The 27,321-nt window shown below is 45.8% G+C and overlaps 2 protein-coding genes across 8 annotated transcripts in view; one reads left to right on the forward strand and one right to left on the reverse strand.

Moving 5' to 3' along the window:
- Positions 1-812: 812 nt before the first annotated feature.
- On the forward strand, positions 813-27,130 carry LOC104641628 (serum paraoxonase/arylesterase 2). 4 transcript variants are annotated; one of them, XM_075746149.1, is made up of 10 exons: positions 813-970; positions 5,134-5,204; positions 9,912-9,967; positions 10,889-11,054; positions 12,223-12,349; positions 13,143-13,343; positions 13,997-14,078; positions 14,613-14,741; positions 15,687-15,857; positions 23,565-27,130. In XM_075746149.1, the coding sequence occupies exons 1-9, from the start codon at positions 897-899 to the stop codon at positions 15,843-15,845; spliced, it is 1,065 nt and encodes a 354-aa protein (XP_075602264.1). In that variant the 5' UTR covers positions 813-896; the 3' UTR covers positions 15,846-15,857; positions 23,565-27,130. The 4 variants fall into 4 exon arrangements, with proteins under 4 accessions (XP_075602264.1, XP_075602266.1, XP_075602265.1 ...); XM_075746151.1 differs by lacking the exon at positions 23,565-27,130 and adding an exon at positions 19,776-20,572; XM_075746150.1 differs by lacking the exon at positions 23,565-27,130 and adding an exon at positions 18,537-19,068.
- The window catches only part of PPP1R9A (protein phosphatase 1 regulatory subunit 9A), a 147,070-nt gene continuing 140,214 nt past the window's right edge, over positions 20,466-27,321 (reverse strand). For 2 of the 4 annotated variants that reach the window (XM_075746132.1, XM_075746135.1), the window contains one exon: positions 20,466-27,088. In XM_075746132.1, coding sequence (XP_075602247.1) covers positions 26,876-27,088 — 213 coding nt within the window. In that variant the 3' untranslated portion in view covers positions 20,466-26,875. The remainder of the gene's footprint in view (positions 27,089-27,321) is intronic. The other 2 variants (XM_075746134.1, XM_075746133.1) reach the window with 2 other exon arrangements.

Below are 27,321 nucleotides of genomic sequence, written 5' to 3' on the forward strand. Positions count from 1 at the left end.
CCTCTTCCTCGGCACACTTTACCTGAAGTGTTACTAAGTGTGGTGCATCTGCTTGGCCTCAAGGGTAAGGGCAAGAAGAGCAGAGAAGCACTTTTTAGTGATTTCTGAGCCTTTCAGAAAAGTGCAAAGGAACGCGAGCCTTACAGGTGAGAGGATTCACTGTGCAGAAAAGGGAAAGGTAACTGCTGAGGGAGAGAATCGACCCGCCAAGGCGTGTTCCCCAAAAAAGCAGAGAGCACAGGGAGGCCAATCCTGCAGCTGATGCAAAAGCAGATTGCTGCATGGAGGAACCTTACAGCCCTGAAGGTAGGCTCTGCTGCCCTTCTCCTGCATGGAGAAGAAAGCTGTTGGAACATGGCAGCGAGAGCAAGCATCGTTTTTGGGCAGAAGCATTGGTATTAGTGCACACGTACTAGCACACGTACGTATCTCAGTACGAGGTGTACGCGGAGTACTTGTACGTTCTGCATCACACAGCCTTTGGTTAACACCCGTATTTTTATACAACCCTTTTTTTTTTTCTCTTTTTTTTTTTGTAACAGAACCTGGAACTTCTTTCACCTGCCTTTCACATGGGTGCTGCAACACGGAGCCGACAGACCCGCACTGGCGGTGGCTCCTTCTCCTGCCGTTCCACTCTGCCCCCGGACCCGCGACTTCTTTCCCGGGGCAGCGGGCTGACAGAGCCGTGTCTCCGGGGAAAGTTACGCGTTTTCCGCCGTCAGTTCAGGCGGGCCGGGCCGCTCTGCTCGGGGCGGGCGGGCGGGGGTGCTGCCGGCGGTGTGTGCAGCGCCGTGCGCCGGGGGCGGCCCGGGGCGGTGCGGAGCGGCGGGGCGGGACGCGGCGGAGCCGGGAGCGGAGAGCGGCGAGCGCGCCTCGGGGAGCGGGAGGCGGCCATGGGGAAGCTGCTGGCGGTGGCTCTGGTCGGCATAGCGGCAGCCTTGGCGGCGGAGCGGCTGCTGGCCTTTCGGTGAGCCGCCCTGCGACCGGGGGCCGTGCGGGGCCGCCGGACGGCGCGCGGCGGGGGGGCGGGGAGGTTCCCGGGCGCACGAGGCGGTCCCGGGGAGTACCGGGGGTGCGGGGAGCCGGGGGGTTACCGGGGACCCCGGGCGGGATGGGCTGCGGGGTCTCGGGGCTGCGGGCCCCGGTGCCGGCGGCGCGGGATGGGGCTGAGGCGGCCCCGCAGGTGGGGGGTGGCAGCCGGTGCCCCCGCGGGGCAGAGCCGGGCAGGGGGGAGGCGGGTGCGCCCCTACTCCCTCCGAGCGTGGGGGCACTTCGGCGCCTGATCTGGGGTGTAACTTCAGCGAATAGTTGCCCTTGCACAAGCGCAATTGGGCCAGAGAGGAAGGTTTAATCATCATCACCATCACCACCATCATCGCTATCATCATTATTATCAAGGGAACCGGTTTTCCCCAGAGAAGAACTAGGCACTGGCTTGCTCAGCGGTGCCCTTCTCATCCCTCGTCAGGGATAAACTAACTTTAGGATCATTTGTCCAGTGGAAATGCCCTTTGCGGTAAGGGGGATGTGAAATCCTCCCCGGCAAGATGCTGAGGTCAAGGGGGCCAGAGGGAGAGGGTGCCCTGGGGCAGGGGGGCTGGTACCTCTGGTTTTGCAGAGGCTGCACTTAACAGGGGTGTGCCAAAACCTGTATCTGCAGATTTACCTCATCTTCTGCCGATAGGTCAAACAGTAAGTGGAAGTCTGATTGCCAGAAACTCTTGCATTATTTTCGACCAAAGCTGACCTCTGGATAACGATAGCCCCTGTGTACACGAGATTACCTCTGAAGGAGCACGGACTTCTCTGATCCTAAATTGGGACCTCACTTGCTGTGGGCTAAAATACCCGGCCATATCATGCTCCATATCATGCACCTCATATCATGAGATGTGAATGTGAACACAGGTGTTACAGCAGCTTCTGTCCTGAAAGCTACTAAACACCTACCTGGTTGTTTCAGGCCAGAAAAGTGCTGGTGAATTACTGTGTTGCAAGGCAGCTACATCATAATTTTGCTCATGTCCACAAGGACTCCAAATGCCTGACTTCAAAGCAACGACATCCAGCTAATTGATCTTTGGTTAGATAGCAGTTGTAGCTAGAAGGAGGGCTATACTCTCTGGACCCAGGTACCTCACATAGATGCGTTTGCAATCTTGCACTAAATCCACAGCAAGCGCTAGCGATAACCACGGTGGTAACAGGACCCTCCTGCCCTGGGGTTGCACAAGCTGGGATGGCAGAGCTGGAAAATGCTCCTGGGCTTTTAGTTGGGAAAACCATTTCAAAGCACTGTGAAGAGCAGGGGATCCCACATCCCCTCCAAATCATATGAACAGATGCAATGTTGGGACTCTGGTAAAGCACAGTCTCCTGATAGAAACAGGATGCCCCAAGTCTCTGTAGCTTTCTGTGGGTTTTTCCCGTGTGCTGTGTTTTCAGCAAACTGTATCGTAGCAGTGGTCTTGAGATGGTTGCAGTTTGGAAACACACAACTTCAGATAAGAAAGTACTCTAAAATCATTTAACACAGCCTTGAGAGGAGAAACTGTGGGTAGTGTTAACTCTTGCCAGGCCTCTCTGTTATCCATCCCCCACAGAAGGCAGGAATCCAGCAAAGACTTTTTGCTGTTCCTTCTGAGTTTGGTGTATTGTGTCTAAATAGTGTGACACAAGAATCTCTGAAATGCTTATAAGCTAAGGCTTGAAGAATTATTACAAATCTCTTACAAACTTAATTCTTCTTAAATCAAGTTTGTTTATGCAGCTATTGTGCTGTTGATAGGCACCAAATGGACTTGAGTATGTCTCGTACAGCAGAAAACAGGTGAAGTGCTTGTGTGTTACCAACTGAAATTACACGATTGGCATTTTAAATTGCTAATTCTTCTCTGAAGAAAGGTCTGAGCTAATTTGTAAAACTTCAATGTGAATGATACTGTGTTACTGTTTTCCTCAGAACAATATGCATATAATATTATTGTTCATATATAATGTTACCATTTCATAACACCCTGTACTGATATGGCTCTCAGCTTACATACTGTGTTCAAAACAGCAGCATGCTTCCAGAAAGATTCTGACAGTTTGAAAAGAATTGGGAGCAAAAACAAAAATAAGATGTGATTTTCAGTCCTGTCAGGAAGAAACCTCAAAGATCTGGGACTGGTTAAGTCTAGAGAAGAGGAAAAGTGAAAGAGAGAGAGGTCTTTGAATATGCAACAGGTTGCTGCCGAAGGAAAGGACATGCCTGTGGTCTGTGTCCCACAAAGTGGGATGGGGGGTGGAGGACTGAAACTGGAAAGAGTAACCGGCTGGGAAAGGTGCTGTGCACTGGGGTTGCACCAAGTAGTGAAATTCCTGAGTTTTTTGAAGTTGCATCCCCCCCAGTTTGCAAGTCCGCTGTGTTTTTAGTACAACTAGTTAGTTATGTAGGCCATCTGGCTTAGTAGATAAGGGTGTCTGAGCTAGATAAACTGACACATTTTGGAAAAGCCTCTCTATATGCTGCAGGCTTGTGACCAGTGTCCTGTTGAATTACTCTCATTCCAGCCCATGAAGTGTTTCCCTGGGAATGCTGTCGGGATATCATCATCCCTCCTTGGCTGCTGGCTGAGTTCCCGCTGCGCTTTGGGGGCTGGGTGGCTTGCAGGCTGCCCAGGAAAAGCTGATGCAAATAGGAAAGGGAAAAGTGCTAAGCAGGCAGCAGTGCAAACTTTGGGCGTGATCGCCCCGAGCCAGCCTCGGCGACCCGGAGGGTTCAGCTATGCGGGATGCTGGGGGGTGAGGGGGGAGCTGATATCCCCCTTGTGCTGCTCGTGGGCTGGGAGCTGCTCTAATTTGTTGTTGGGACCCCTGAACTGGAGGAGAGGCCTTGGGAGAATTTAACTTGGCTCCTTTCCATTGCTGTCCTCTGCCCTTTTTGTCTTTTTTTTTTTTTTTTTCTGGCCTTATGTTAACAACCTGTGTCAATGATACAGCATTGAAGCAATTTGTAATTCATAATGAAGTGATTAAAAAAATGCAGGGCTGACATACCATACGGCGCTCAGCTGTGTTGCATGTTTTTCATACCATAGACTGATAGTGCTGTTTAGTTTATGCCTAAAACTATAACATAAACATAGCTAGGTTTTGGTATGGGGTCTGTGGGGTCTTTGCATTCAGAATTTCCTGTGATTGGAGCAAGTAGAGCCTCAACATGTGTGTATGATAGGGGAAGGAGTTTAAACTAACTACATTGGTTTAAAAGCTTTCTTTTTTTGGGAAAAAAAAAATATTCTAGTATGTCAGCTTGACATTTTTACATAGAAACACAACATATTTGCTTGTGGCACTGCAGACCACCATGGCCAAACACAGCAGTCCTGGTAGTGAGGTGCCTTCCATATAGATTTGTAGACAACTTGGAATGGAAGAGATGAAGAAATAGGAACCGATGTGTAGGTACCTGTCTGTATCTGCTTGTCTGGTAAAGCGTGAGCTAGAGATCCAATTTTGTGGGTATTCAGGAAGGAAGTAAGCCCTGCTGAAGGATAATGCTCTGGGTGAGTACCAGGAGAGAAGAGGAAGGGACAGGGTAAGTGCTGAAAATCGTACTACCAAATCCTACCCGTTGTTAGGAAATGGGTAGTCCTGCCTTGCAACAACACTGTCGCTACTTCAGAATGTGGACTAAGGAATAGAGAAAGTGCAACTGCTGGTGCCCTGGTCACCAAAAGTAGCCAGTGGGTTGGGGTAGAAGGTCGCCCTCATCTCATCTGAAATGCTTGTCCTAACTGCAGGGTGCTACTATATTTAGGTGGCTGAACCCTGAAGAAAGTGTGGCTATGTTATTTTATTATTTGAGCTGCGATGGGTCATGAAAGCTTGTTCCTGAAGCTCATGAACAAAGTCAGGTTCCTGCAGATACTCAGTGTAGGAGAATCACTTAATCCCTGGACACGTGTAACCATCACAGTGGTTTGGAGCAATTGCTGTTGTCAGTTCTGGGTTTTGCTTGTTCGGTATTTTACAGCTGATTTGTTGCTGCGATATGGCAGACAATAAAACTAAGATAATGCTACGCTAGGAATGTTACCTGTTTTAGAACTGGCTGTGTGCTGTTAACCCTCTTTCCTCTTGCAGGAACAGACTGAATGCTTCACGGGAAATAGCCCCAGTAAGCCTCCCGAACTGCCGGCTCATTAAAGGGATCGGTACGTGCTCAAAATAACCAAATGCACTGCTTTTGTCCAGCCTTATTTTGCAACTGCTTCTTAAAGCCAGCTTCCAAGGCTGATCCTGAAAACAAAGGGCTAATTTGACTTTCATTTGTTACTTGGACTTTGAGATAGGGAGAAACTGCCGGAAGAAAATTATACTGAAAAAGTAGCTAGTTTTTGCTCTTGGTATTTAATGTTTCTGTTCCTTTTCTTGAAAACAAGGACCTTGCAAACACTTCTCCTTTGCTCAGCCACTTAGGGAATTATTTGACTTTTAGATGAGGGTGTGCTGGCTCTTCAGGCAGGCACTTACAGGTGGCTGTCAGCTGGTGACATCTTGAAGACAGGACATGCTGCGAGGGTGGAGGCTTTCGAAGAAGGCCACAGGCATGTGGCGAAGGAGCGGCTGCTAAATGCCAGCCAGGATCGCCCGCCTTAGCGCCTCATTTTGTGGAGATTTAGGAGCGGGCCGGTACCGCGCCACGCAAGGAGCGGGCAGGAGCTGGGTGCGGTTGCGCAATTCAGCTGGGTGGTTTCAAAGAGCAGTGGGTCATATTTGTCATCTTAGTCTGGTTTGCAAAGAGGTTTAACAGAGAGGCTGAAATGTTGACTTTGTCCTTTGGGTCATGTGTTCAGCACATTGCAATGTTTCTGTCTTGTTTTTTTCTCTTGCTTTAGGATAACCGGGGTATGAAATGGATAGCTTTAAAATTGATTGCGTTTTTGTGTCTCTCTTTTCCCCCAAATTATAATTTTTAAATTTAATACAGGCTTAATGGCTGGGGGTTTTCTCCTCCTTAGTATTGTCGGAAGTGTCTTGAATTCTATTGAAATTTGCCTGGATTTTGCATGTGTAAAAGTCATCGGATGAACTTGAAGAGCCTTGCCTTTGAGCTTGCTGAGTCACTGTGTTGATTTCACAAATCTTGCTTCTTCCTTGTGTCAGGAATCAAACATCTTTATAAAGTCAAATTACTGCCATGAATAAACATGTGCAGAGTTCCTTTGCCTGAGGTTATGTGCAGAAGAAATTGCATTTGAAAAAACTTCCCAGGTCTTCTAGATTGAGCTGTACTTTACTCAGAATAATGTTGGTTTGATAGTGATTCCTATAAAAAGCGTTTCTGAGTAATTCTTTTAAGCATATCACTATTGCAAGCTTTACTAGACTTTTTGCAACATGATTGCTCTGTTGAGGAAAGAAGGAAAGCTGGAAATCGCAAATACGGTTGTGTTTAATTTCCGAACAATATCTCATTTTTGGTGCCTGACATTTGCATGGAGATTAGGTGAATTCTGAGAACCCGGCTCTGCTCAGAGGTGGTGGTGGATCGATTTACAGAGCTTTGTTTCTGCTTCTCGCTGTGCTCCTGTAACGCTGTCCCTTCACATGGAGCTCTGCACCTCGCCTGGGCTTCGCTCTGCTGTTTGCTGCTCTTCGGAAAAAGTAAAATGCCAAAGCTTAACTCAGCGGGTCCGATGTGGCAGGATTAGAAATAACAAAGGATTGGTGCAAATTTAAAAGTTGGTATGTTCCCACAAACATCTTCCAACATTCATTTCATATGGCTGAGGGGTTATATTACTCAGGGAGACCAAGAAGCCCTAACATCTAGATGCTGCCTAGGTAGCACTGTTCAAACCAGGGCTTTTGCTGGGCTCGGGTCTGTAAGGGTGCTCCTGTGGGTGACATCATTGTGTATGGATATCTTTCTACAGGCACATCTTGGTCCTCCTAGGCATTCTTGCTTTAAAATGCTATGACAAAGTTGAATAAACAGTCTGTCTTTATTTTAACACTTAAAATAGCCTTTCTGGCCTCTTAAGTGGGACATCGGTGATGAGCTGGATGAGCTCAGAACAAAATAATCTTCAACTATCCAATCCGTCCATGGAAGAACAGGCGTCTGGTAGAGTCTGTTGTAATTATGTTAAAAGTGATGCATCCGTAGTAAAGGAAGCAAACCTAGAGTAAGTGGAAAAATTCTCTAGTGGACCCTTTTCTTTCTGCACAATTTCCTCCTTTGTGTCTCTCTCCCCTTTTTTTTAAGACCTTGATCTATTCTGTTTTTCAAATATTGTGCAATGTAAGCACAGATGCAAACATTGAACAAACCAGTGAAAAACTGCAGCTTGTCCTAAACCTCATTCACAGATATGTAGAAAAGGCTATAGTTTAGAATAAACAGTATCTTCTGAATTCTATGAGTGTCTGTTCATGTTACTGGTTTATGATAAACTAACCAGGTGTCCTGAACTAATTCCCAAAGTTCAAGAAGCTACTATCAAAATTGCTAGAAATACTTGCATCTTGGAACAATTCATGGGATATAGGCGAAATAGTCAGTTGCTTTTGGACATGAAATCCAGGTGGACTTTTTGTTAGATGCACCCACGGAATATATCATAGCAAGATAAAATAAAGAACAAAAAAAGAACATTTGTAGGGTAGGGAGTAATTTTTCTCAGTATCTTTAATTTTTTTTAAAATGCTACCTATTCAGATAATCCCATGGACAAGCTGGGCTTGGTGATACAATTAAGCAATACAGTGGAGGTAACTGATACTTCATAAATCAGTTCCTAATTCTCCTGTCCGTACGGCGCCTGCGGCCACAGCCCAGAGCCCTCCCAAAACAGGGCCCTGCATGAGAGCGCGGGAGCTTCCCCGCGGCCGGCTGTGTATCGCCATCCCCTCCTCGCCGCCTCAGCAGGATCGCACCGAGTCAGCATTTCGCTGCTCTTCTGACGGCACTCACTGTCTTCCACACATACAGGTCCTGGCTGAGAAGTGGCCAAAATGCGCTTTACTGGACGATTGCTTTCAAAGTAGTTGGTTGCAGTGCTCTCATTACGCTCCTTCCACCAGAAACTTGTTCTTTTTAATTATCCGCTCCCAATTAGCCTGCTCATCTTTCTGCTTGGCAGCCTCGCTAATTCAGCAGCGATAAATGATTGTATCTCTGTTCACTCACCAGTGTGCTCTGCCAGCAGAAGCTGTCTGTCCAGCTCACGTCACCATGGTAATCGAGCCTTTCCGCATTTATTTATGTTGTCTTTGCAGCAATCCCGGGAAGTGGGGAATCACCACTAACCCCATCTCATAAATGAACCCAGACTTGGAGAGACCAGGAGCTGGGGCAAAGAAAAGGAGCTTGTTGCTTAAACCAGGGTGTGAGCTGAGCTGAAAGGAAAAAAAACCAAATTCAAAGTTTTAGTTGGAAAACACAGGCTCTAAATGTCTCTGGGCACATGAGTGCAGATGTCTGCCTCCTGCCTGAGCCCAGTCAAAACTCAGAACCAAAACCCAGGAGGTGGGAAAACGGGCTGGCTTCCCCCCCCCAAAATGCATCTGCAGACCTTTTGCTCTTCAGAAGGCGGGGATGCTCGTTAGTGTAATGGGGAGGAGCAGGGGCTTGCTGAGCCTCGAGAGGAGCTGGCCCTGTCCCCGTGCCCTGTCCCTCCGGGCGAAGTCCTGCCACCGCATCTCCCTGGGGCTGAGCTGGGGAGGAACTTGCCTGGACAGGTGAATTTGGGGATCGGGCTCCTCCCAAACAGAGCTGTTTGGCAGCCACAGGATAAATTACAGCCCAGACAAATTAATGCCATAATAAATAGGAGTTGCATAAAAGCAAACAATAAAACCAGCTGGAATTTGCAGGTGCTTACCCTCGGGAGAAGGTGCCGAGGTGCCCGGGATGGTGTGACCCACGTAGGGTCACGTGGGTGGTCTGTGGCCGAGCAGGAGGGGGTGCGGACACATGGGGAGAACTGGGTGGAACACTTTTGTGTTGGTGGCCCTATTAAATAAAAACCCACAGAACAGTTTCCTCCTTTAAGCAAAAGCTCCTGGGTGAGTTTAATCCAGCCATCATCTGGAAAGTGGCTTGTGGGGAATGCTGTTTGTGCTGCTGGTTTGAAGAAGAGACGGGAGGTTTCTCAGGGGAGCGGTGAAAAGGGAGGATGGCAACTGTGCTTCTGTGTCGGACTAAAAGCTCTCTAGAGAGTGCTTGATCAAAGGCTAAAATTGCTCTAGTGTTCTTACTAAAAGGATTTTATTTTATATTTTATTTTATTTATTTTCCTAGCAGGGAAAAATATGACAGGAACTACAGGAACTGGCAATATTGGAAATGATTACCCGCAGTTAAAAATGTGGTCTAACTATTAAAGCCCTTAGCTGTTAAAGATATAGTAGGTTCTCTGTCACTTGAGAGCTTTAACAAAATATTTGGCAATCCATCTTAATGAAATGCCCCAGGTCACCAGGAGAATTAGCATGTGCAATTCCCAGCGCTGCCTTATGCAAGCGTGCAGGCTGAGTGATGGGTACGGTCTTGCCCTGAAAATCTTGTGGTTGGCGCTCATTGCTTGCTGCAGAACACTATCATCAAAAGTGGGTGATTCATCCCGCGCCACCCTGGAGTGTGTGGAGCTGGGTGGGGGACTGCCCGGCCACTGCAGGGGCACCCCTAACCCCCAGAAAGAGGTGAACCCCGGTATTATTTCCTAACCTGGCGTGCTGCTGCCTTCTGTTACCACTTTTAATGTGCTGTGAACTGTTTCTGCTGAACTTCATCGCTTGTGCAGTCGTATCGGAAAGGGGCGTTCGCGAGAGCTGGAATTGTACGAAACAGGAGATTTTTCGATGGGGAATATTTAATGTCGCCTGAAAACCCCCTGTTTATCTCTGTCTTGCAGAAACCGGTTCAGAAGACATCGACATACTTCCCAATGGCTTGGCTTTCATCAGCTCCGTAAGTGCCCGTCCACACTCCCTGCACAAGGGCTTGTCTGCTTCCTTATCTATAGAAGCCATAGGTGAAAATTACAGGCTGGACTCTTTTTTCCTACAAGGCTGGCTGGCTCCTTAGGAACGGCCCCGACTTGTGTCGGCTTAGCTGGTGTTTCCTTCTGCTTGAACCAGTGCACTTCTTGACACTGAAGTGGCAGTGGGGCCTCTGACACGCGTATCCTATTGCGCTGGCTTATCTGCCCACGCAACCTTCTATTTCTTTCATGCTGCTTACTTGAAATGTTGAAATGTCAAACCTCTCTTGTTAAGAAGGTGTGTTAATTCCCTATCGTTTCAAAAAACAATCAGATTTTGTGTGTTGATTTTGTTCCTGAATTTTTTTTAGCCTTTAGGACATAGGTTTTCAAGCTTTGCAATCAGGAGGGCGAGCGATTATTTCTAAAACAAACGCTGATGTTTTCATCTACGTGCTCCAGGGACACCCAGGGAATGATAACGTTGCAAAATTCATGCCAGAAATTGTGAGCTGTTGCACTGCTGCTGTTCCCCGTGGCTTTACCGCGTCGGATGCATTCGGTGCTGCTCTACTTCCAGTTTGTCCCCCAGCGTGTCTGTTCACAGAGCGGTTTGGCGTACGGGGAGCACTCACCCGGGTGGTGGCTGCAGAGGGTGGCAGTGGTGCCACCACCCGGGGGTAGGTGCCTGGGCATGGCTCCTCGTGCCCGCCACGCAGCTTGCTCCCTCTGTGCTCGCGGTTAAGGGCTCACCAGGGAGAGCAGAGCCGGTCCCTCTATCTCCACCGTGGCATGGGGACATCCTGATGTCTGCTTGCAACCAGAGCAAGGCTCCAGCGTTTTCAACCCTGTGATGCTTCCCGTTATCTTTTATCCAAGAAGGATTTTCTTATGTTTTCATTTTACAGGGCTTGAAATATCCAGGAATAAAGAGCCCTGCACCAGACAAGCCAGGTGAACTATTTTTGATGGATTTGAATGAAGACAATCCCAGAGCAGTGGAACTGAGAATCAGCCGAGGGTTTGATCTGGCATCGTTTAACCCTCACGGAATCAGCACCTATGTAGACAGAGGTAAACAGAGCTTTAACGTGAGGTGGTGGCAAATCTCAGCCTAAAGAGCACAGACAGAAATCCCTCTGCAGCCTTGCATTGCACCCCCGATAGCTCACGCTTGCTGGGAGAGAAAAAGGTTTTCAGGCTTTTTATCTTGGTTGGGTTCTTTCCTAAATGTCAGCTGCTAAAGCAAACACCTTTGCACATAATCTCAGGCTGTCTGAGACAGAAAGATGTCCTTCATATTGACAGGAAAGAAAACATGGGAAAAGTTTGAGGAGTTGAAAACCACACAAAGTTTATGTTACCGATTTACATCTATCTCATTCTGGGGTCAAGGGCTTTGAGGAGACATGTGCTTCACCGACAAGTAATGACCAGAATGAAGACTTTATAGATAAACAGTAAATTATCAAAGCTCTGTAAATGACCAGAATTTCTGGTACTCTGTGACCAAGCCATGTTCTCCTCTCCAAGACATGTTCTCCTACAGCAGGCTCTGGCTACCAATAAAATACCCTCCATGCTCTCCTTCCTGTCTTTTTCCCTGTCATTTCGCAGGGCAATTAGAAGCTTGCGAATATTAAGAGAAAGAGAACCACTGCTTCAGCTTGACCTGTGTCCCCATACAGTCACCCTTTAAGGGGAAGGTGGTGGAGAAATCAGTGGTGGCTAATTTAGGGTCTCACCGGAAGGGCTGGGCAGAGGAACTGCAGCCTTACACAGGAGAAGGATGCTCCTTCAGCTTTCTCAGGGGGTGCGGTAAATAAACCGGAGAGCCCAAACTGGCTGGGCTACAAGCCCTCCTTCCCAGCTGACCGTGGCTTTTTCATGCAACCAGTCATTATAGTGCATCAGATGATTGCAAAACCCGGTGGCTTGGCCACAAGGATGAAGCTATGATTTCTTTCTTCCTTGGCAGAAATAGCAAAAATGTAGTTTACACAGCAGTTTCCTACACAGTGAGCAAGGGAGTAGAGTGGCTGGAGATCTGGATGCAGTTGCAGTGGCATCCTGCATTGCTTTGGTACTTGTCCTTCTGCCTCTGAAGAACCGTGAGACAAATGCACCAAACCCAGCGTGTGCTCTGTACTAGAGGCTGCTTCCTTCAGAGCTGTGGGTGCTCAGCCGCACAAACTTGTTGCAGAGAATTCAGCTGTTTCCATTTCTTTTTTTTTTTTTTAAGATGACACCGTGTACCTCTTTGTTGTGAACCACCCCCATCAGAAGAGCACAGTAGAATTGTTTAAATTTGTAGAAGATGACAATTCTCTTGTACACCTGAAAACCATTCGACACGACCTTCTGACAAGGTATTGGAGCCAAATACGGTCTTCCCCCAGAAGAACAGGCTGCTTTGGTAAAATCCAAAGTAGGATGATTTTGATTTTAGGGTATTATTAATATGACATATTTTCTCTTTAACCAGCTTTCCTGTTTCTCTTATTGATTGCTTCTTATCTCTATAATCAAAAACTGTATTTCTCCAATCTCTTCTGTAAATGAGATTTTTAATAGTTGTATCACTAAATCAGTCTTAAGCACTGCTGTGATTGATGTCAGTGAATTAGCTTGACATCCATTTCCCCTTCTCTTACAAAGCCCGCTCTCAGGTCATTGCAGATATGAATCTTCAGATATTCTGTAATGCTGAATTTGCTACAGTGTAAAAATAAACATACTTTTAGCTTTTTTTTTTGTTGCATACAAAATTTTCTTGGTCTGTTCTACTGCAAATGATTGTAAGATAATCAGAGCCTGATAGATAAAGTTGTCACAACTCCTACCTGTTCTCTGGTGTCTAGTTGAACGTAACCAAAAGAGAGAAAAATTTCCATGGACTATGGATGGGTAGCCAGATCTCTAGCTGATGCCCTATGGTCCTGTTCAGGTCTCAGCACTGCCCAGTCCTGGCTCAAAAAAAAAAAAAAAAAGAAGGATCTAAGTAACTCGGTGTCTTTCTGAAGTACCATCTGTAATTGCTGCCCCTTTATGTCTATGGGGTGACCATGTCCTGGCTGGATTCTGTGCAGTCCTACAATGCTCCTTCATACCTCTCATTCAATTATTTTACTTATTTTTTTCCCTCTCATTTTATTTTTTTAGTGTGAATGATATAGTAGCTATGGGACCAGACAGCTTCTATGCTACCAATGACCACTACTTCTCTGACTTCATCTTGATGTTCTTGGAGATGTTCTTGGGTTTAACATGGTCAAATGTTGTTTACTACAGCCCAAAAGAAGTTAAAGAAGTAGCAGCTGGGTTTTATTCAGCCAATGGAATTAACATTTCACCTGACAGAAAGTAAGTTTCTCCTTGCCTTAGATTTTGTTTGATCGCACAAAAGATCCCCGAAATCCTAATTTGTGCATGCGGTCGAGTGTCTAAACTGGCTTGTGCAATGCAAGGTGCTACCTGTACAATGTAAGTGATACGGAGGGTTTGTAGAACTGAAGTCATGTGTCTTGGTCTTTAACTGGAGGCAGCGTTTGCTGCTTTGCGTGGTAAGTTTATATGTAATAAGATCAAAGGTTGCTGCATTTTAACCAGCCGATACAGAAGTTAGCGTATATTGCTTGCAAGGATTAACGGGGTGGGATTTCTGCAAGTGGGGAACGCTCTACAGTCTTAAAATCTGTATGACTGAATTAACCAGTCCTGTGGTGTAGGCAGGTGAGCTTAAATTAAAAAAACAAAAAAAGCATATTTGCAGATCTCGCAATCCAAGACCTGCTGCAGTGTTGTAATGGAAGAACGGGCACAGTGTGAAGCTACATTAGTGCCTCAGCAGGTTGGCTTCAGTTCAGTGCCCTGGGGTCTGCTTGCGATGTCTATTGCTGTGTGAGAACGGTGAGCTGGCATTCCTCGCGGGAAGAGCTGGGCTTGCACAGGAGGAACTGCCTGGTTTTGGTGTCTGCTTACTCAAACACATTGCTAAGAGGTGCTTTCTTTTGAAGGTACATATATGTTGCAGATGTACTTGATCATAATGTCCATGTTATGGAAAAACATGCTAATTGGAATTTAACCCATGTGAAGGTAAGGTGCTGCTGTTCCATAAAAAAGAGGCGTATGTGAATTTTGGACAGATTAGTCCCCATGAACGCTTGAGATTTCAGCCTGATCATGTGTGACGTTCTGGTCTGGATGGCTCCTGCCGTGGGTTTGCAGAGGTGCTCTGCGCCCCGTTACAGAGCTTCAGGTCTTCCACCCTCACACCAGCAACCAGAGAGGGATCCTCGGGCGTGCTGTAGAGCCGCAGTGGAAGTCTGCCTCAGTTGGTGTGGGTCAGACCGCAAGGCACTGAAGTAATCAACACAAGCATAGGTGTGACTGAGCCAACGGGGAAAGCTCGGAGCAGCAAGCCGGTTTCTCACGGCACAGAGGAGGGGATGAAGCGTACTGGGGGAAAAGGAAAACAGCACTGGGGGAGAAAACATTTCTTAAAAAATCAGTCTAAGTTATGTCAGATGAGAGTCTTGGACAAGTCTATTGGTTATGTTATAGTTTGCTTCAAGGACTTGTGATAGCTTTAACTTCTCTCTTTTTCTTGTTTCCCTCTGCATTGGATAGACGCTGCAGCTGGACACTTTGGCCGATAACTTGTCTATTGACCCTCACACTGGAGACATCTGGACAGGATGTCATCCCAATGGGATGAAGCTGTTCTACAATGATCCCGAAAATCTGCCTGCCTCTGAGGTGCCTTTTGGGAGACGTCACTGCTCTCTTGGCTGTGTCTGTCCCAGAAAGTTGCTCTGTTCAAATCGCCCCGGTATAACTTGGCTCTGCGTTCCATAGAGAAGGGTCTGGCCAGCCTTTGTGAATGCAAAGACCGAGCTGGCTTCCAGCTTCTGCTCTCAAGTGAAAAGCTGAACAGCGTATACTCACTAACAAACACCTATTCAGATCCTTAGGAGACAACTGAGTAATTTCCAGCCAGTAGCTCAGTCATTCCGGACTCCTCAGGCTGCTTTCTGTGCAGCTGTGGCCGTGCAATCACATTTTGATGAACTGTGTTAATTGCCGAGCCAGCACCTCTTTGCCAAACCAAAAATAATTGACTGACTGCAATGCACAACCAGAAGCATTTGCACTGGAATGATTTGTCTGTGCGAGTGTGGTTCATCAGTAGGCGACACTGTAATCCGTCTTTCCTTCTGAAATCAATGAGGTACTGGCATCGGCGCGCTAGCAGCCGCGAGTGCAGATGGCTGGTTGGTGGCCGTTTGATTTCAGCCTTGTTTGAAGCTCCCCATAAGACATTTTGCAAAATTATCGTGTTCAATAGCAGTAGATTTATGACACTAGGCAGTTGTTTGTCTGGAAAAAGCATGAAAATAAGAAGATATTAAGTAACTCTTAGGCTGGAAAAACCTGTGCATGTACCTAGTGCTGGGAATAACTGCCTGCTGTGCTTCCTGACGTAGAGTCTCTGTTGCATAGCCACTTAAAAAGAATAGTCTTCATGGACCATGCTTCACTGAAGCAGAAATTGTGACCCTATCACAAGAATCACTTGGTTGCAGTTAGCAGCAGCTGATCAACCTAACTAATGTGCTTAAATTAACATACTGATGTTCCCTCCATCCGTGGAGGATTTTCACCCACAGCCGTTTCAGTAGACGTATCCCCCTCCTCTGGCAGGTCCTGCGCATCCAGAACATCCTCTCGGAGGAGCCTGTGGTGACACGTGTCTACGCCGACGACGGCTCTGTGCTGCAGGGAAGCTCGGTGGCATCCGTCTACGAGGGAAAACTGCTCATCGGCACAGTCTTCCACAGAGCGCTCTACTGTGAGCTATAGCTCATCTCGCGGGTAAGATCTGCTGCAGTGGAAAGGATTTAATTCCTTGGGAACTCACTTAGCTTCTGCTAGATTTGCTAACAAGAAGACTGTTCCAATAAAGGTTAACTAGAATCATGGAAATGTATTTTAGCCTTCCTCTCCAAAAAGAGTTTTACGCCATAGTAAAGGAAATTGGATTGAAGGTGAGAAATGAGAGTTTGTGTAATGTGGAGGACCCCACGTCAGTAACAAAGGGTGGCCTTGAAGTTCAAATTCAGATTACAAATGACTAAACTGTCAGGCATTGAATTATCTGTTGCGACTGGATTTCTGTTTTTCCCCAGAGAAAACTGATTTTGTAAATGAGAATTGCTAACTACCAGGGTGGTGTGCTTCCTTGTCACCGACCCCTCGGCTTTCCCAGGGACTGTGCTAAGGGTTCTTCTTCTCAACCTTCCTGTTGGCTTTCCCTAGGGCTTCCGAAATAACTGGAAGGAGAATAAATGTTATTTCAGTCTCATTTCTTCCCTCCTCCCCCTTTAAGCCATTTCCTAATGTTACTTCAGTTTCATAAATTTGCCGTAATTCTACTGAGAAAAGAGGGGGGCATCACTTTGCAGTGGTTTCTTAATGAGTCTTCCAAAGGGAGTTTAAAAAAAGCCTTTTTTTCCTTCAAAAGCGGGCAACAACTCCCGAGCACCTTCAGTGAAAAGCGCATTAGCAATTACCGTTGTCTGTCACGGCAAAGGGAACATTTCTGGGCGCTTTGCCACAGCGACTACCTCCAAGTGCGGGTCACGCGTGTTCCGCGTTTAACTTGCAGTCTGCGCGGAGCTGATTCCCGCCGTGCTGCTGTGCAGGAGGCACCCGCTTCGCTTCACGTGCATCCCGCAGCAGTTACTGATAACGCCCTGCTAAAAGACCTCTCCAGGTTTCTATCGATTGATATTTTTTAGAAAGGTGTTAGTTAGCAATCACTTGCAATAAACTCAGTTGAGAGTCCTTTGAAGTTGGGAATCAGTCTTGTGCTTTACAGTGCGCACAGCAAGACGCTAGCCTGGCAGAAGCCCCGCTTTGAACCACCTCTGGGTTTCGCGCCCGGGGAAGCAAGCTGTTCTGTCATTAGCGTAGACGTTCTTACCCGCAGAGCAGGTCCTGCAGCTGTTCTTGTCCTGCGAGTTCCCACCTCTGCTCACCGCTCCAGCTTTGTGAAAGATGCTGGCATCCAGGTAAAGGCTCTGCGTTATCCGTGCCTGCTCCCCTGCCGGGTTTGCCGCTGTGCTGCCTGCGCCTGCCTGCACTGGCCCTTGGCAGCAGCTTGGCTGCCCCCTCCGAACGGTGTCACCAGACAGAGCTGCCTGGGGCCGCTGTCTCACCTGCGTCCCTCAGCTGATGCGGTAGCGTTCCCTCGCTGCTGTTCTGCCCCCGCTGCGCGGAGATGAAAGGCAGGCAGCTCGTGAAGCGCGAGCTCAGGGGGAGAAAGAGCCAGTCCCTGGGTGCTAATTGCTATTCTGGCTTTGCTATTCCTTGCAATTTGCTTCACCACCAGCCACGGCCTCCTCTAATCTGGACAGTACATGGCAAGTTCAGTACTTTGAAACCACAGGTGCAGTTCTGCCTACAAGACAGAGCAAATAACCTGCTTTATAGCAGCCCGAACACTGAGACAGGAGCCAGAGTTTGTTCAAGTCTTCATCTCTCTTTGGGCTTTGCCATTCTGGCCGAGAGGAACCGTTGCTGCGGGCTAAGGTTTGGGTGAGCGGTGGCCCTGAACAGCAGGTGTGTGGTGACACCTCTGCCTCCTGTGCCTTTCCTTTCTCACAAAAGTAAGCCTAACAGCTTTCATCCACTGGTGTGACAGAGTTACCGCTCCTTCTCCAGGGGAAGGGGGCAGCTCTAACCAGAGCAAGGAGTCGGTGCCAGGGCTCGTGTCTGGGGCTGCGTTGCCGTACGGGAGGGACGGTGCCATCCCCCTTCCTCTGCGCAGCTGCAGTGGGCTCTGGGTGTTGGCACATCCGCTGCCTGTCCCCAGAACGTCTGCTCCAGCCTGAGCCCCTGTGCTGCCGCTGGCACAGACAGCGTGGTGTAAGGCACCTCCTCGGGCACAAGAAGTTATGCAGGAGCTGAGAACTGAGCTGGCAGCGGTGACATGTCGGCTCGGCTGCTGCGCCCTCCCCGATGCCGGCAGCTTCCCACGCTGCCATGCCAGACACCTCGTTCATCCCGCGTAGCAGCAGTGGTTGCTGGTATTTGTGATGTTTCGTATACAAACAGCACGTGCTGCAGGGGTCTACTGATGGCTGGAGGGGGAGACTTCAGCTTTGAGGCTACCCACGTGGCTCATTGACCTTGTCTCTTGGGCACGGCGCTGTGTGAGCAGGTCTGCGCACAAACTGCTTTCCCAGCTCCTCTCCAAAATGCCCAGAGTTATCTGGAGACTTGAGCACTGCCCAGGGTTTACTGTCTGCCTACAGAGGCTTTGGTGACCGAGGCCTCATCTGTTCGGATCACGGTTTCAAGTCTTTTGCTAACCACGGCATGCAGACAGCCCTTCCCAGAGCAGAGCCGGCCCCGAACGAGGGCAGCTTTTGTCTCATCCCTTTGCTGGACTTGCCTTTGGCATCAGCCAACTGCACCAAGCACCCGAGAAAATAATTTACCATAACTCTGGGTTTGCCGCTCCTTCCTTAGCAACTTCTCTCCCTGCAGGACATTTTCAACTTCCCTGGGAAGTGGCGTGCTTTCCTACAGGAACTTGTAATCCATTTTCAGCCTTGAGGAACAGACATTCTTCCCAGAGCCCAAGCAGAAAAAAACTGCTCTGAAGGCGGTTCTCACAATAAGGGGAGGTTGGGCTATTAACTTGTTGGTGATCAGCCATCAATGTCCCGCACTAGCATTTTAAAATAATTATTTTAGGCTTGTGCCACTATTTGTTCTCAAGTAAACTAAGTGCCGTCTTCTAAAGAGTTAGCGGTTTGCTGCACTGGCAGTAACACGGCCGAAACACCGAAACGCCAGTCACTGCTGGTCCTGGATTTACTCTCTGGTTGTGGAGGTGTAACAGCCAGCATGTCCCTCCGCCGTGGTAGAAATCATCCATCAAAACACTAATTTCATGTTTTCTAGGAGCTTAGAACATCTTCTAATGAGCAAATCTACATGTTGTTGGATCTTGTCAAAATTCTACTTTTTTGTTGGTTTTGGGCTTTCAGAAAATAAAGAATGTGTTCACTCGTCAGGTTTTTTTTTCTCTTTTTTTAACTATTCCTGTACTGAAGGTTTTCCCAGCACTCTGCCCACAGACAGAAGCACGTGCAAGCAACGGGCCTTATATTTTTCCTAACACTCCTAAGCGAGGAGAGAGATTATAGGTAGGATTTAGTACCTGCTATTAGTAAAATTTTGAATTTTAACCTGAGGCACGGCGGGTCGGAAGCCCGTTGCCAACCTCCCCTAAGGGTGTCCCGGCCTCGCAGTGCGGGGACCACTGTGCATTCAAGCGGGGCTGGGCAGCGCAGAGACAGCAAGCAGGCGTTTTGCAGCAGAAGCAACGCTGGCGTACAGCTTCTGCCCCTCAGCACGAAACCACCGCTTGATAAAACACACCGGCAGCCTCGGTGCAGAAACACCAGTGGGAGATGGACCTCAAGCCTGGATTCCCAATTGCAAGGGAACCTGTGCAGGGAAAATCTGGGCTTGCTTCCCAGAGGCGGGCATAGCCCATCATCTTTTACAAGCTGTAGAGTCTGGAGCGGTTCTGGGCATTTCGGGTATCTGAGACAACTTGCACAAACAACAAGGATGTATGTATACATGGCTCCAGGCTTAGGAAGCTACTGAGCAGACACATTTTATGTGTCAGTCATGGATTTACAGCCTCTTAATATACCTATTTTAATTAAGATAATAATTTTATGGATTGAGGATTCTTTTGTCTTCTTTCAGTTGGTGGCTGTATTAGCGGAAAGCAAGATTTACGATTCAGCCGCTGGGAAACACAGACTGGGTTAGACAGATTAAGTGCACAGTATTTGGCCTAGATTTTGCCAGATGTAAATCCACTGAAATGACTACACAAATTGGACAATCTGTGCCCTCTGCTTTTCCCTAACTTAATGCTTTACTAAAATCAAATACATAAAAATAGAGACATATTAAACATAGAATGCCCATTATAACTAACCTACATTTGAGTGTAAAATGGTAAAATGTTTTTATATACCACAACTAATCCTGGTCTTTTAAAGGAACATTGACCAGCATCAGTGTGAAGGCAGCCTGTTTTTACATCAACCTGCAGCAGAACGCTGCATGCTGCATTTCATCTGCATATGAAGAAAAAAGACCATTCTCTTTCCTTACTCTATTTTTTTTAACTTCTTTTTACATAATTACAGATTGTAAATGAGATCCACTCAGAGGCCTGTGAATCATGCCAATTTGTCCAATAGCTGGGATTAAAATAATCTTCAGCACTGAGCAGAAGGAAGGAAAGAACAAGCAGGGCAAGGTCGTGTGTCCCCCCCCGCCCCGCAGTCTGACCCATGCAGCAACAGCTGTCCAGTCGTGCTCACCATTTATTATTCCTTCTGGAATGACCAACAAACAGGCAGGAAAGTGAGGACTCAGTACAAATTCTAATAAAGATTCAGGATTTCTCATTTTATTGCATTCGTTGTCTAACAACAATAATACTCATTGGCAAGAAATTTATTTACACTAACAAATTAACTTTAAACCACAAGGCTTTGTTGTTTGTATTTAAACTGTAAGAAAACAAAGGGCCACCATGATATCTTGTTTTGATGTCTCCCAATAACTAAATATTAACCAAAGTTATTTTGGGGAAAACTCAACAATCTAGAGAAGTTCATAGCAACCAAGCACAAGAGAACAAGCTCAGACATGGCACTACTGTGTCTTTCATGCAGATGATCGGACACCAAGATGTACAAACAAAAAGTTCAGGATAACATGCACTTCATATACATTTGACCTCTTTAAAAAAAAAGAAAAAAAAAAGGATAAAAATCTGAAGCGCAACCACCTCTTCAACCATATAAAAAGAAACAATGTAAGAAGCCAGTTTTTACAGTGAGCACAGTGCATTTTAGTCTTTTAGCTGCCTGGTCTTCTAGCAATATGTCTAACACTTGTCAGTGACCAGTGAGTTACCGTTGCAACGTGACTGGAAAATACGAAAGCAGTTGTTCAGACAGTAAATGCGTGTGGGGAAGTATAGAGTCAGAAGAGGTTCACTGTGCACTCCCCACTTCCAAATGGGGTGGTTAGTCCTTATGTCCGGTGCCCTGGGACCCCCCTTTCTTTGAGATGCTTCTGCACCGGGGTGTGAACCCGCTTCCACTGCTGTCAGTGACAAAGCTCCCACCAAAAACCTGGCAGGAGGCTCAGGCTCCCGGGTTACATGCGTTGGAGCCGATCTTGTGAGCTGTGAGTCCTCCTCACCTCTCCCTGCTCCAGAAGAAGAAACCTGCCTAACTCAGCAGACCAGGTTTCACAAACCCTACGGCTCGTTCTTATACAATCCAAACTTCCCAAAGAAACAGGCAGCTCAAGGCACTACCGCCAAACCTTCCAGTAAGATGTACATTTTTTAAATTATTACTTCGTGGACAGCAAAAACACCCATTAGTACTGCTGGTTAGTAACAGAAAGCTCATTTTATAATGAGGGATTGGAGGGCTCAATGTCATGACTTAGGTGTCACAGCTTTGAAAAAATCAGTGTTACAGGTGGAAAAAGTACAGTAAAAGCCATACGGGAGGTTAGCGAAAGGGACTGTGCAATCTGCAGCTGACCCACACTCCACTGTGCTGAGTGGGTAAAAGTCACCTCAGGTGTCACTCATGATCCTGCTCAAAAATGAGCTGCTGAAAGCGCTCCAATAGAAATCAAAGTCAGGGTTAAAAATAGGATTTCCTTCCTAGAATACTGACACTCCAATAAACCCATCCCACCAACTTCCCACCCCAAAAAACCAACCGGAGGACCACATGCAGAAGGACCTGCAGAGGACCATTCTGTATATGATTTTAAACAACCCAAAACATTAAAATCTTCTGATCTGCGAAACACGTAAAACCCCAGAAGAAAAGAGTAGCAAAGCCACCAGCACAGACAGGGCTGAGCACGAGGGGTAGCGCTTTGCTCCTCCAGGCTCGCCGACGGTCCCGGGGCCCCTGCGCACCGCCTGGCCGGTGTGCCTGCAGCCCTGTAACGCACACCCACCTGTGTGCTAATCGCTACTAGTGCCGTGTAAAGCTGTATGAATACCCATGTATGTACATATGTATGTACATGCACACAGCCGTACATGTTTGTTTAAAGAGGGAATCAAGCCACAAATCACTTAAACATTTCTAGAAAGACTAGTTGATATCATTATTTTCAATCACTAATTTAATGAAACTAAACCAAAACCATCTAACTGCTCAGGGCACTCTGCCCATTTCAACTGTTAAAGACTTACAACTTAATTAAATATGTGCTGCTTTTTTCAAATGTCTGCCTTTTTAGTGTTTTGGACCATGACATAGCTTTCCTGAGGTTTTCAAGTGAGGGAGAGCACGGAATGAGGGAAGTGCTATTAAAAGGGTCCAGCCCCTCTATCACTTTGATGATAGTGCAGGGGGTGATGCCAGGTCAGGTTTTACTTGTGCCTTGACAGTATCTTCTCTCTGTAAACACATGGCTAAGAAATCAACACAAGACTTAATTCTTGCAAACCTCCCCTAAATTTCAGCATGGAGAAACAGTACAGACTGCAGTGCAGACGCTGTAAAGAACTACAGCTGCATCTGTGCAAACCTTTCCTTTTGATTTTCAGTGTTATGTTGGTACCTGGAATGGTACTTCTTGGCCAGACACAACTAAATAATGATCCTCTTCTTTTCTATGGTAGAACTGGATTCTGGACTATTAACAAGAGTGGCATTTCTTTCTCTAACTTAAAAGCGGAACATAATTCATTCTCAAAAATCACACAACATTGCCCACCTCTTACTCACCAGCACGTGAGCCAGGAGGTGAAGGTGGAGCAGCTCAGGAGGACAGGAGGCTCTGAGAGAAGCAACAAAGCATGAGGAACCTCGATGCTCAGTGCCAAGCACCTCTGAATGTCAATGAGAGTTGAGGACTGGCAAGGTTCAGAGAAAAGCTGCTCAGTAATTCTAGTAAAAGCTCAATTCTTGTGGTATCTCCGCAGCAGACTAGGGTCATGGCACAATGGATGTCTTTGCAAAAAAAACCTAAAAAGTTAAAGAAATGCCAAAGCATTTGTGTATCATCACATCACCTCTGTTCAGCTTTTTATTACTGGCTCCTGTTCCACTGTGCAGCTCTAACCTATGATCTAGAAGAGGCTCCACTTACAGTGACCCCCACCAGACCTGCTCAGAGCGGTGGGCAAAATGCAAGCAGCAGTGGGCAAATACTCCGTGCACTGCAATGAACAGGTTCGGCTCCTTCCTTGTGCCCTGGTCCTGATCTGCCCGGCCAGACTGAAACCGAATCGGGGAGTTCTAACATGGAAGTCACACGGGTGCAGCACTCCACCACATGGGAAAATATGAGCTGGAAGCCAGTAATGTCAGTATGTTTGGCTGATTTGGACACAGCAAGGAGCCACTGCTCTCCACAATCTCAGTACAAACACTACTTTTTTTAGGACTAAAGTAACCTGCAGTGTTGTATCTTTTATTTTCTGTTTTTCAGCGTTCCATTTTTTGCTAACTCTCCTTTCTTCACCCTTTCAGAGGCTCGATATATTCACAACCTGGCAATATCGCAGCAATGAGCAGAACTAGAGTTTACAGAACTGGCCTACCATCGTAACCAGGGAGAAGTTAACTTCACCAGCCTGCTGTGGTCACCGAGGTGTAAAGATGCACGGCTGGAGGTGTGGAAACACCATGCTGTCTGCACAGCAGTTTAAAGGGGGCCAGGCAAATCAGCAGAATCAAAATTGCTTTAGCTCCACAAATAAATATGCAAAAGTAGGCGACAGTTACATTTGCAGGTGAACCAAAAGAGAAAGTCTTGCCAGTCATTTAGCACGGAGTATTTGTTTCTTCTTATGACATCAAAACCCCATATTAGTCTGATTTAGCATTGGTCTACAGGAAGTTTAAGTTAAGAATGATGAGACATCCGTATCTTTTGTTTCATATATATCATTACACAATACACGGGGAAAATGCAACACAACTTTAAAGGTCCTACAGAACAGTAACAAAAGTTTCAAACTGTGCTTTACGTCTGTTATCCGGTGACATTTCTGCGTGTCCCAATGAGTTACCATACTTAATAAAAGGAACCACATAAATCTCTTTTATCACAGAAAGGAGAGCAAAAGTCTTGACATTGCTTGGTTTGCTTAGTTTTCATGTGTTGATCAAAATGCATTTTATGGTTTTATTTTAAATTTAAGGAACTAGGAGGTTTTTTAAGTTAGGTTTTTGTTGGTTTTTTTTTAGTCCGAGAACAACAAAGTAACATTACCACAAAGCAATAAACCCCCCTGAATACTTAAAGGACTTAAGTCGAATTAGTTATTCTGCAGAATAAGAATCTGATTTATGAAGAGATTAACTAGGCACTGTTCTAAGCAGCAAGAATGAAAATTCAATCTATAATGCCAAGCAGTCTGCTCAGGTTTCTAAGAAAACGAAGAACGTAAAACAGGGACACGACCTTAGATTACTATATACAACCACTTAAACATTACTACAATGTAAACATAATTTTAAAAGAAAATCATCGAATGCATTTATCAACATTGTATTTAAAATATTAAAATTCCAGTTTCTTCCAGATAACTTTGCTTACTCAAATATAAATTGATTACCTCCTAAAAGAACAGAATGCTAGTTTTACGAGGCTGTTAAACATTTGTGTATTTTTTCTCCTACAAAGAGTGCAGAAAGATTCACTGCAATTTGGAATTCTTTTTTGCAGGTGTATTTTTTGCCAGTGATGTATCAGGAAAAATATCACAAGCCTTTAGAAATATCAGGAAGCATCTTTTACAGCAATTTCACTTTTAGATCTGAATAAAATATACATCAGAAATTGTAGAAATTGGATTTGGAAGGAAAAACAAAGCTAATGCTAAGGAGATCTGTTGTGTATTAATTTTGAATGAACTAGGCTCTCTCAGTCGACAGACCATTTTACATGTCAAAGAAATTATTAGGATCAAAAGAAATTTAACTATAAACGTTGCACCCCAACTGTTTCAAATCTGAGCTTCAGAGAACTTTACAGACACAAATCTGAATGCCGTAAAGTACAGAGCAGAAGAGAAGCGAAGTCAAACTAAACAAAACATTTTCTTCAAAAGAACTCAATATTTGCATTTTTTAGTCTGGCAAATTTTTAAGTTCAAGATTCTAACTTTGCATCAACATCTTAAACAATTTATGGGTTGGCATGACTAGATGAAGATTGCAACTTCCAGGATGCATGAAAGGGAAGTGATGTTTTTCTACTATAAATGCTGCTATGTTGCTAGCTTTGACCATAAAGCAGTAAGCTAATACCTCTAGCTTCTTGTTGTGGATATTTGCCTGTTCTTTGTCTGTTCTTTTGAAGAAATACTAAATATTTTAATACTGCTCTTTAGAGGCAGTAACACTGTGCAGTGTGAGCTATACACTGCTTCTGTCATAGTCAAAACTACACAGCAGGCTTCGCTGATGGCCTCATATACTAGGAAAACAGAAATCTCTGAAGGATGTAATACGACCACTGCTAAGCCATCAAAACATTCTACAGCCTATGCCCAAAAATCCAGGTTTTGGTGGGGATATTCTTTAAACACATCAATCAAAACAGTTAATATGTGGCAGCTTTGGATTTAGTAACCGTCACCTCCATGGCAGAATTGATCTTAACAGCAATGTAGTGAATTCAATTTTAACCAGAATCGCCCGTCTTCCTCTTCTTAAAGTGCACTTCTGTAAAAACTGAAAATCTTCAGCAGACTCAAGTTTGATAATTGTTTCCAACGACAGCTTCATAACAGCACAGCACAAAGCTTATTCTCCCAATGCCTATTGGAGAATGAATCTGAAGATGTGGTGTTTTTCTTGGAAAAAAACCAAACCACAACAAAACAAAATAAGCCCAGTTTCCTGTTCAAAACACATGAAAAAGAAAGTGGAGTGTACTGTAAGCAAGTTGCCTACACACTGGGAGCACAATGAAATTTATACAGATCTATACGCTGTGCTCTAGTTAGAAATTCATCCTTGCTCAGATATCTAAAGGATAAATGTTATCCTCAGATTTCTGTGTAAACCCACATAATCATTTAAGGCTTTGCCTCCTTCCTGGATTAACTATTGTACAGTTAACAGAAAGAGTTTCACCTCCTGTCTTTTACTCAGGGGGAATATCGACTCTCCTGTCTTTATCTCCAGTGTATAATAAGAAGTCACTGAACAGTTGTGTTTCCAGAGCAGTGTCGCTTCAAGGTACTGATGCAAGATGAAACTTAGTCCAGTAGATGGAACTGAGTATCCAAACACTGTAAAGAAGCTGACCTTCCAGTTAGAACGTTAAGTCAACTCTTACCAGACTGAGCACAACTCCTTTTACCCAGCTGAAGAAACGTTCACCAATCGTTTTGACTGGCCATCCTATTCAGAAGAGGTGAAGCAGTGGACCATGTTCCTCAGCATCATGCTGGTTACTGAAGTGACCAAACACAGAGAGCTCAATAGAGTAGTTTGGAAGGAAACACCACCACACAAATATGGAATCTGTTAGCTGTCAACAACAACAAAACAAACCAAGGGGCTGGGGTTGTTTCACATGGCAACAGCAACGAGCGTGAACTGGATATGCAGGAAAATAAAACTACACGATATAAATTTCCCTATGTCGTTCTATGTATAGCCCCATTTCTCTGTACACACTCTTGTGTAATGAATACAAGAAAGCTGAAGGGGCACCAGAGTGGATATGAGTTTCTCTTCCCTTGAAGTGCCTCCACTTTCCTAACACAGCAGCACTTCTGCTTATCACTGCTCATTAGTGCCCTCTGTTGCATCTGATGAAGACTTGTCTGTTTTCTTCAATTTCCTCTGCAGTTGCTCTTGTTCCTTCTTCCGAAGCTTTTCCCTTTGCTTTTCCATTTTCTCTTGAGCTTTGCGAGCTTTCTCCAAGGATGCTTTCATTTCCTTTAGCTTTTTTTTAATGATTGCTCTGTCCTGGGAAGATGTCATACCAAGAGCCTGAAGTGGGGAAAACAAAATTAAAAAACAAAAATAATTTCATATGGTTTAATATATCACAATTATTTCATAACCTAGTAATAACTCTTCTTAGGTAGAAGACTGTAACAACTAAGCAAAATTCAGACTCAGATACATTACTGATGTGTAAGAAATACACTTCTGTACTACTTTCTATGCCTTCCACTTCTAGAATATTAAAGAATTAGATCTCATTGCCACCACCAATGTTG

Source organism: Balearica regulorum, chromosome 2 (assembly GCF_011004875.1).
Source record: "Balearica regulorum gibbericeps isolate bBalReg1 chromosome 2, bBalReg1.pri, whole genome shotgun sequence".
Lineage (NCBI taxonomy): Eukaryota > Metazoa > Chordata > Aves > Gruiformes > Gruidae > Balearica > Balearica regulorum.

Coding starts and splice junctions, on each gene's coding strand:
- LOC104641628 (XM_075746149.1), top strand. CDS start 897: ATGGGGAAGCTGCTGGCGGTGGCTCTGGTCGGCATAGCGGCAGCCTTG. Junction 5,205..9,911: donor CCGGCTCATTAAAGGGATCG/GTACGTGCTCAA, acceptor TCTGTCTTGCAG/AAACCGGTTCAGAAGACATC. Junction 14,742..15,686: donor AAAATCTGCCTGCCTCTGAG/GTGCCTTTTGGG, acceptor CTCCTCTGGCAG/GTCCTGCGCATCCAGAACAT.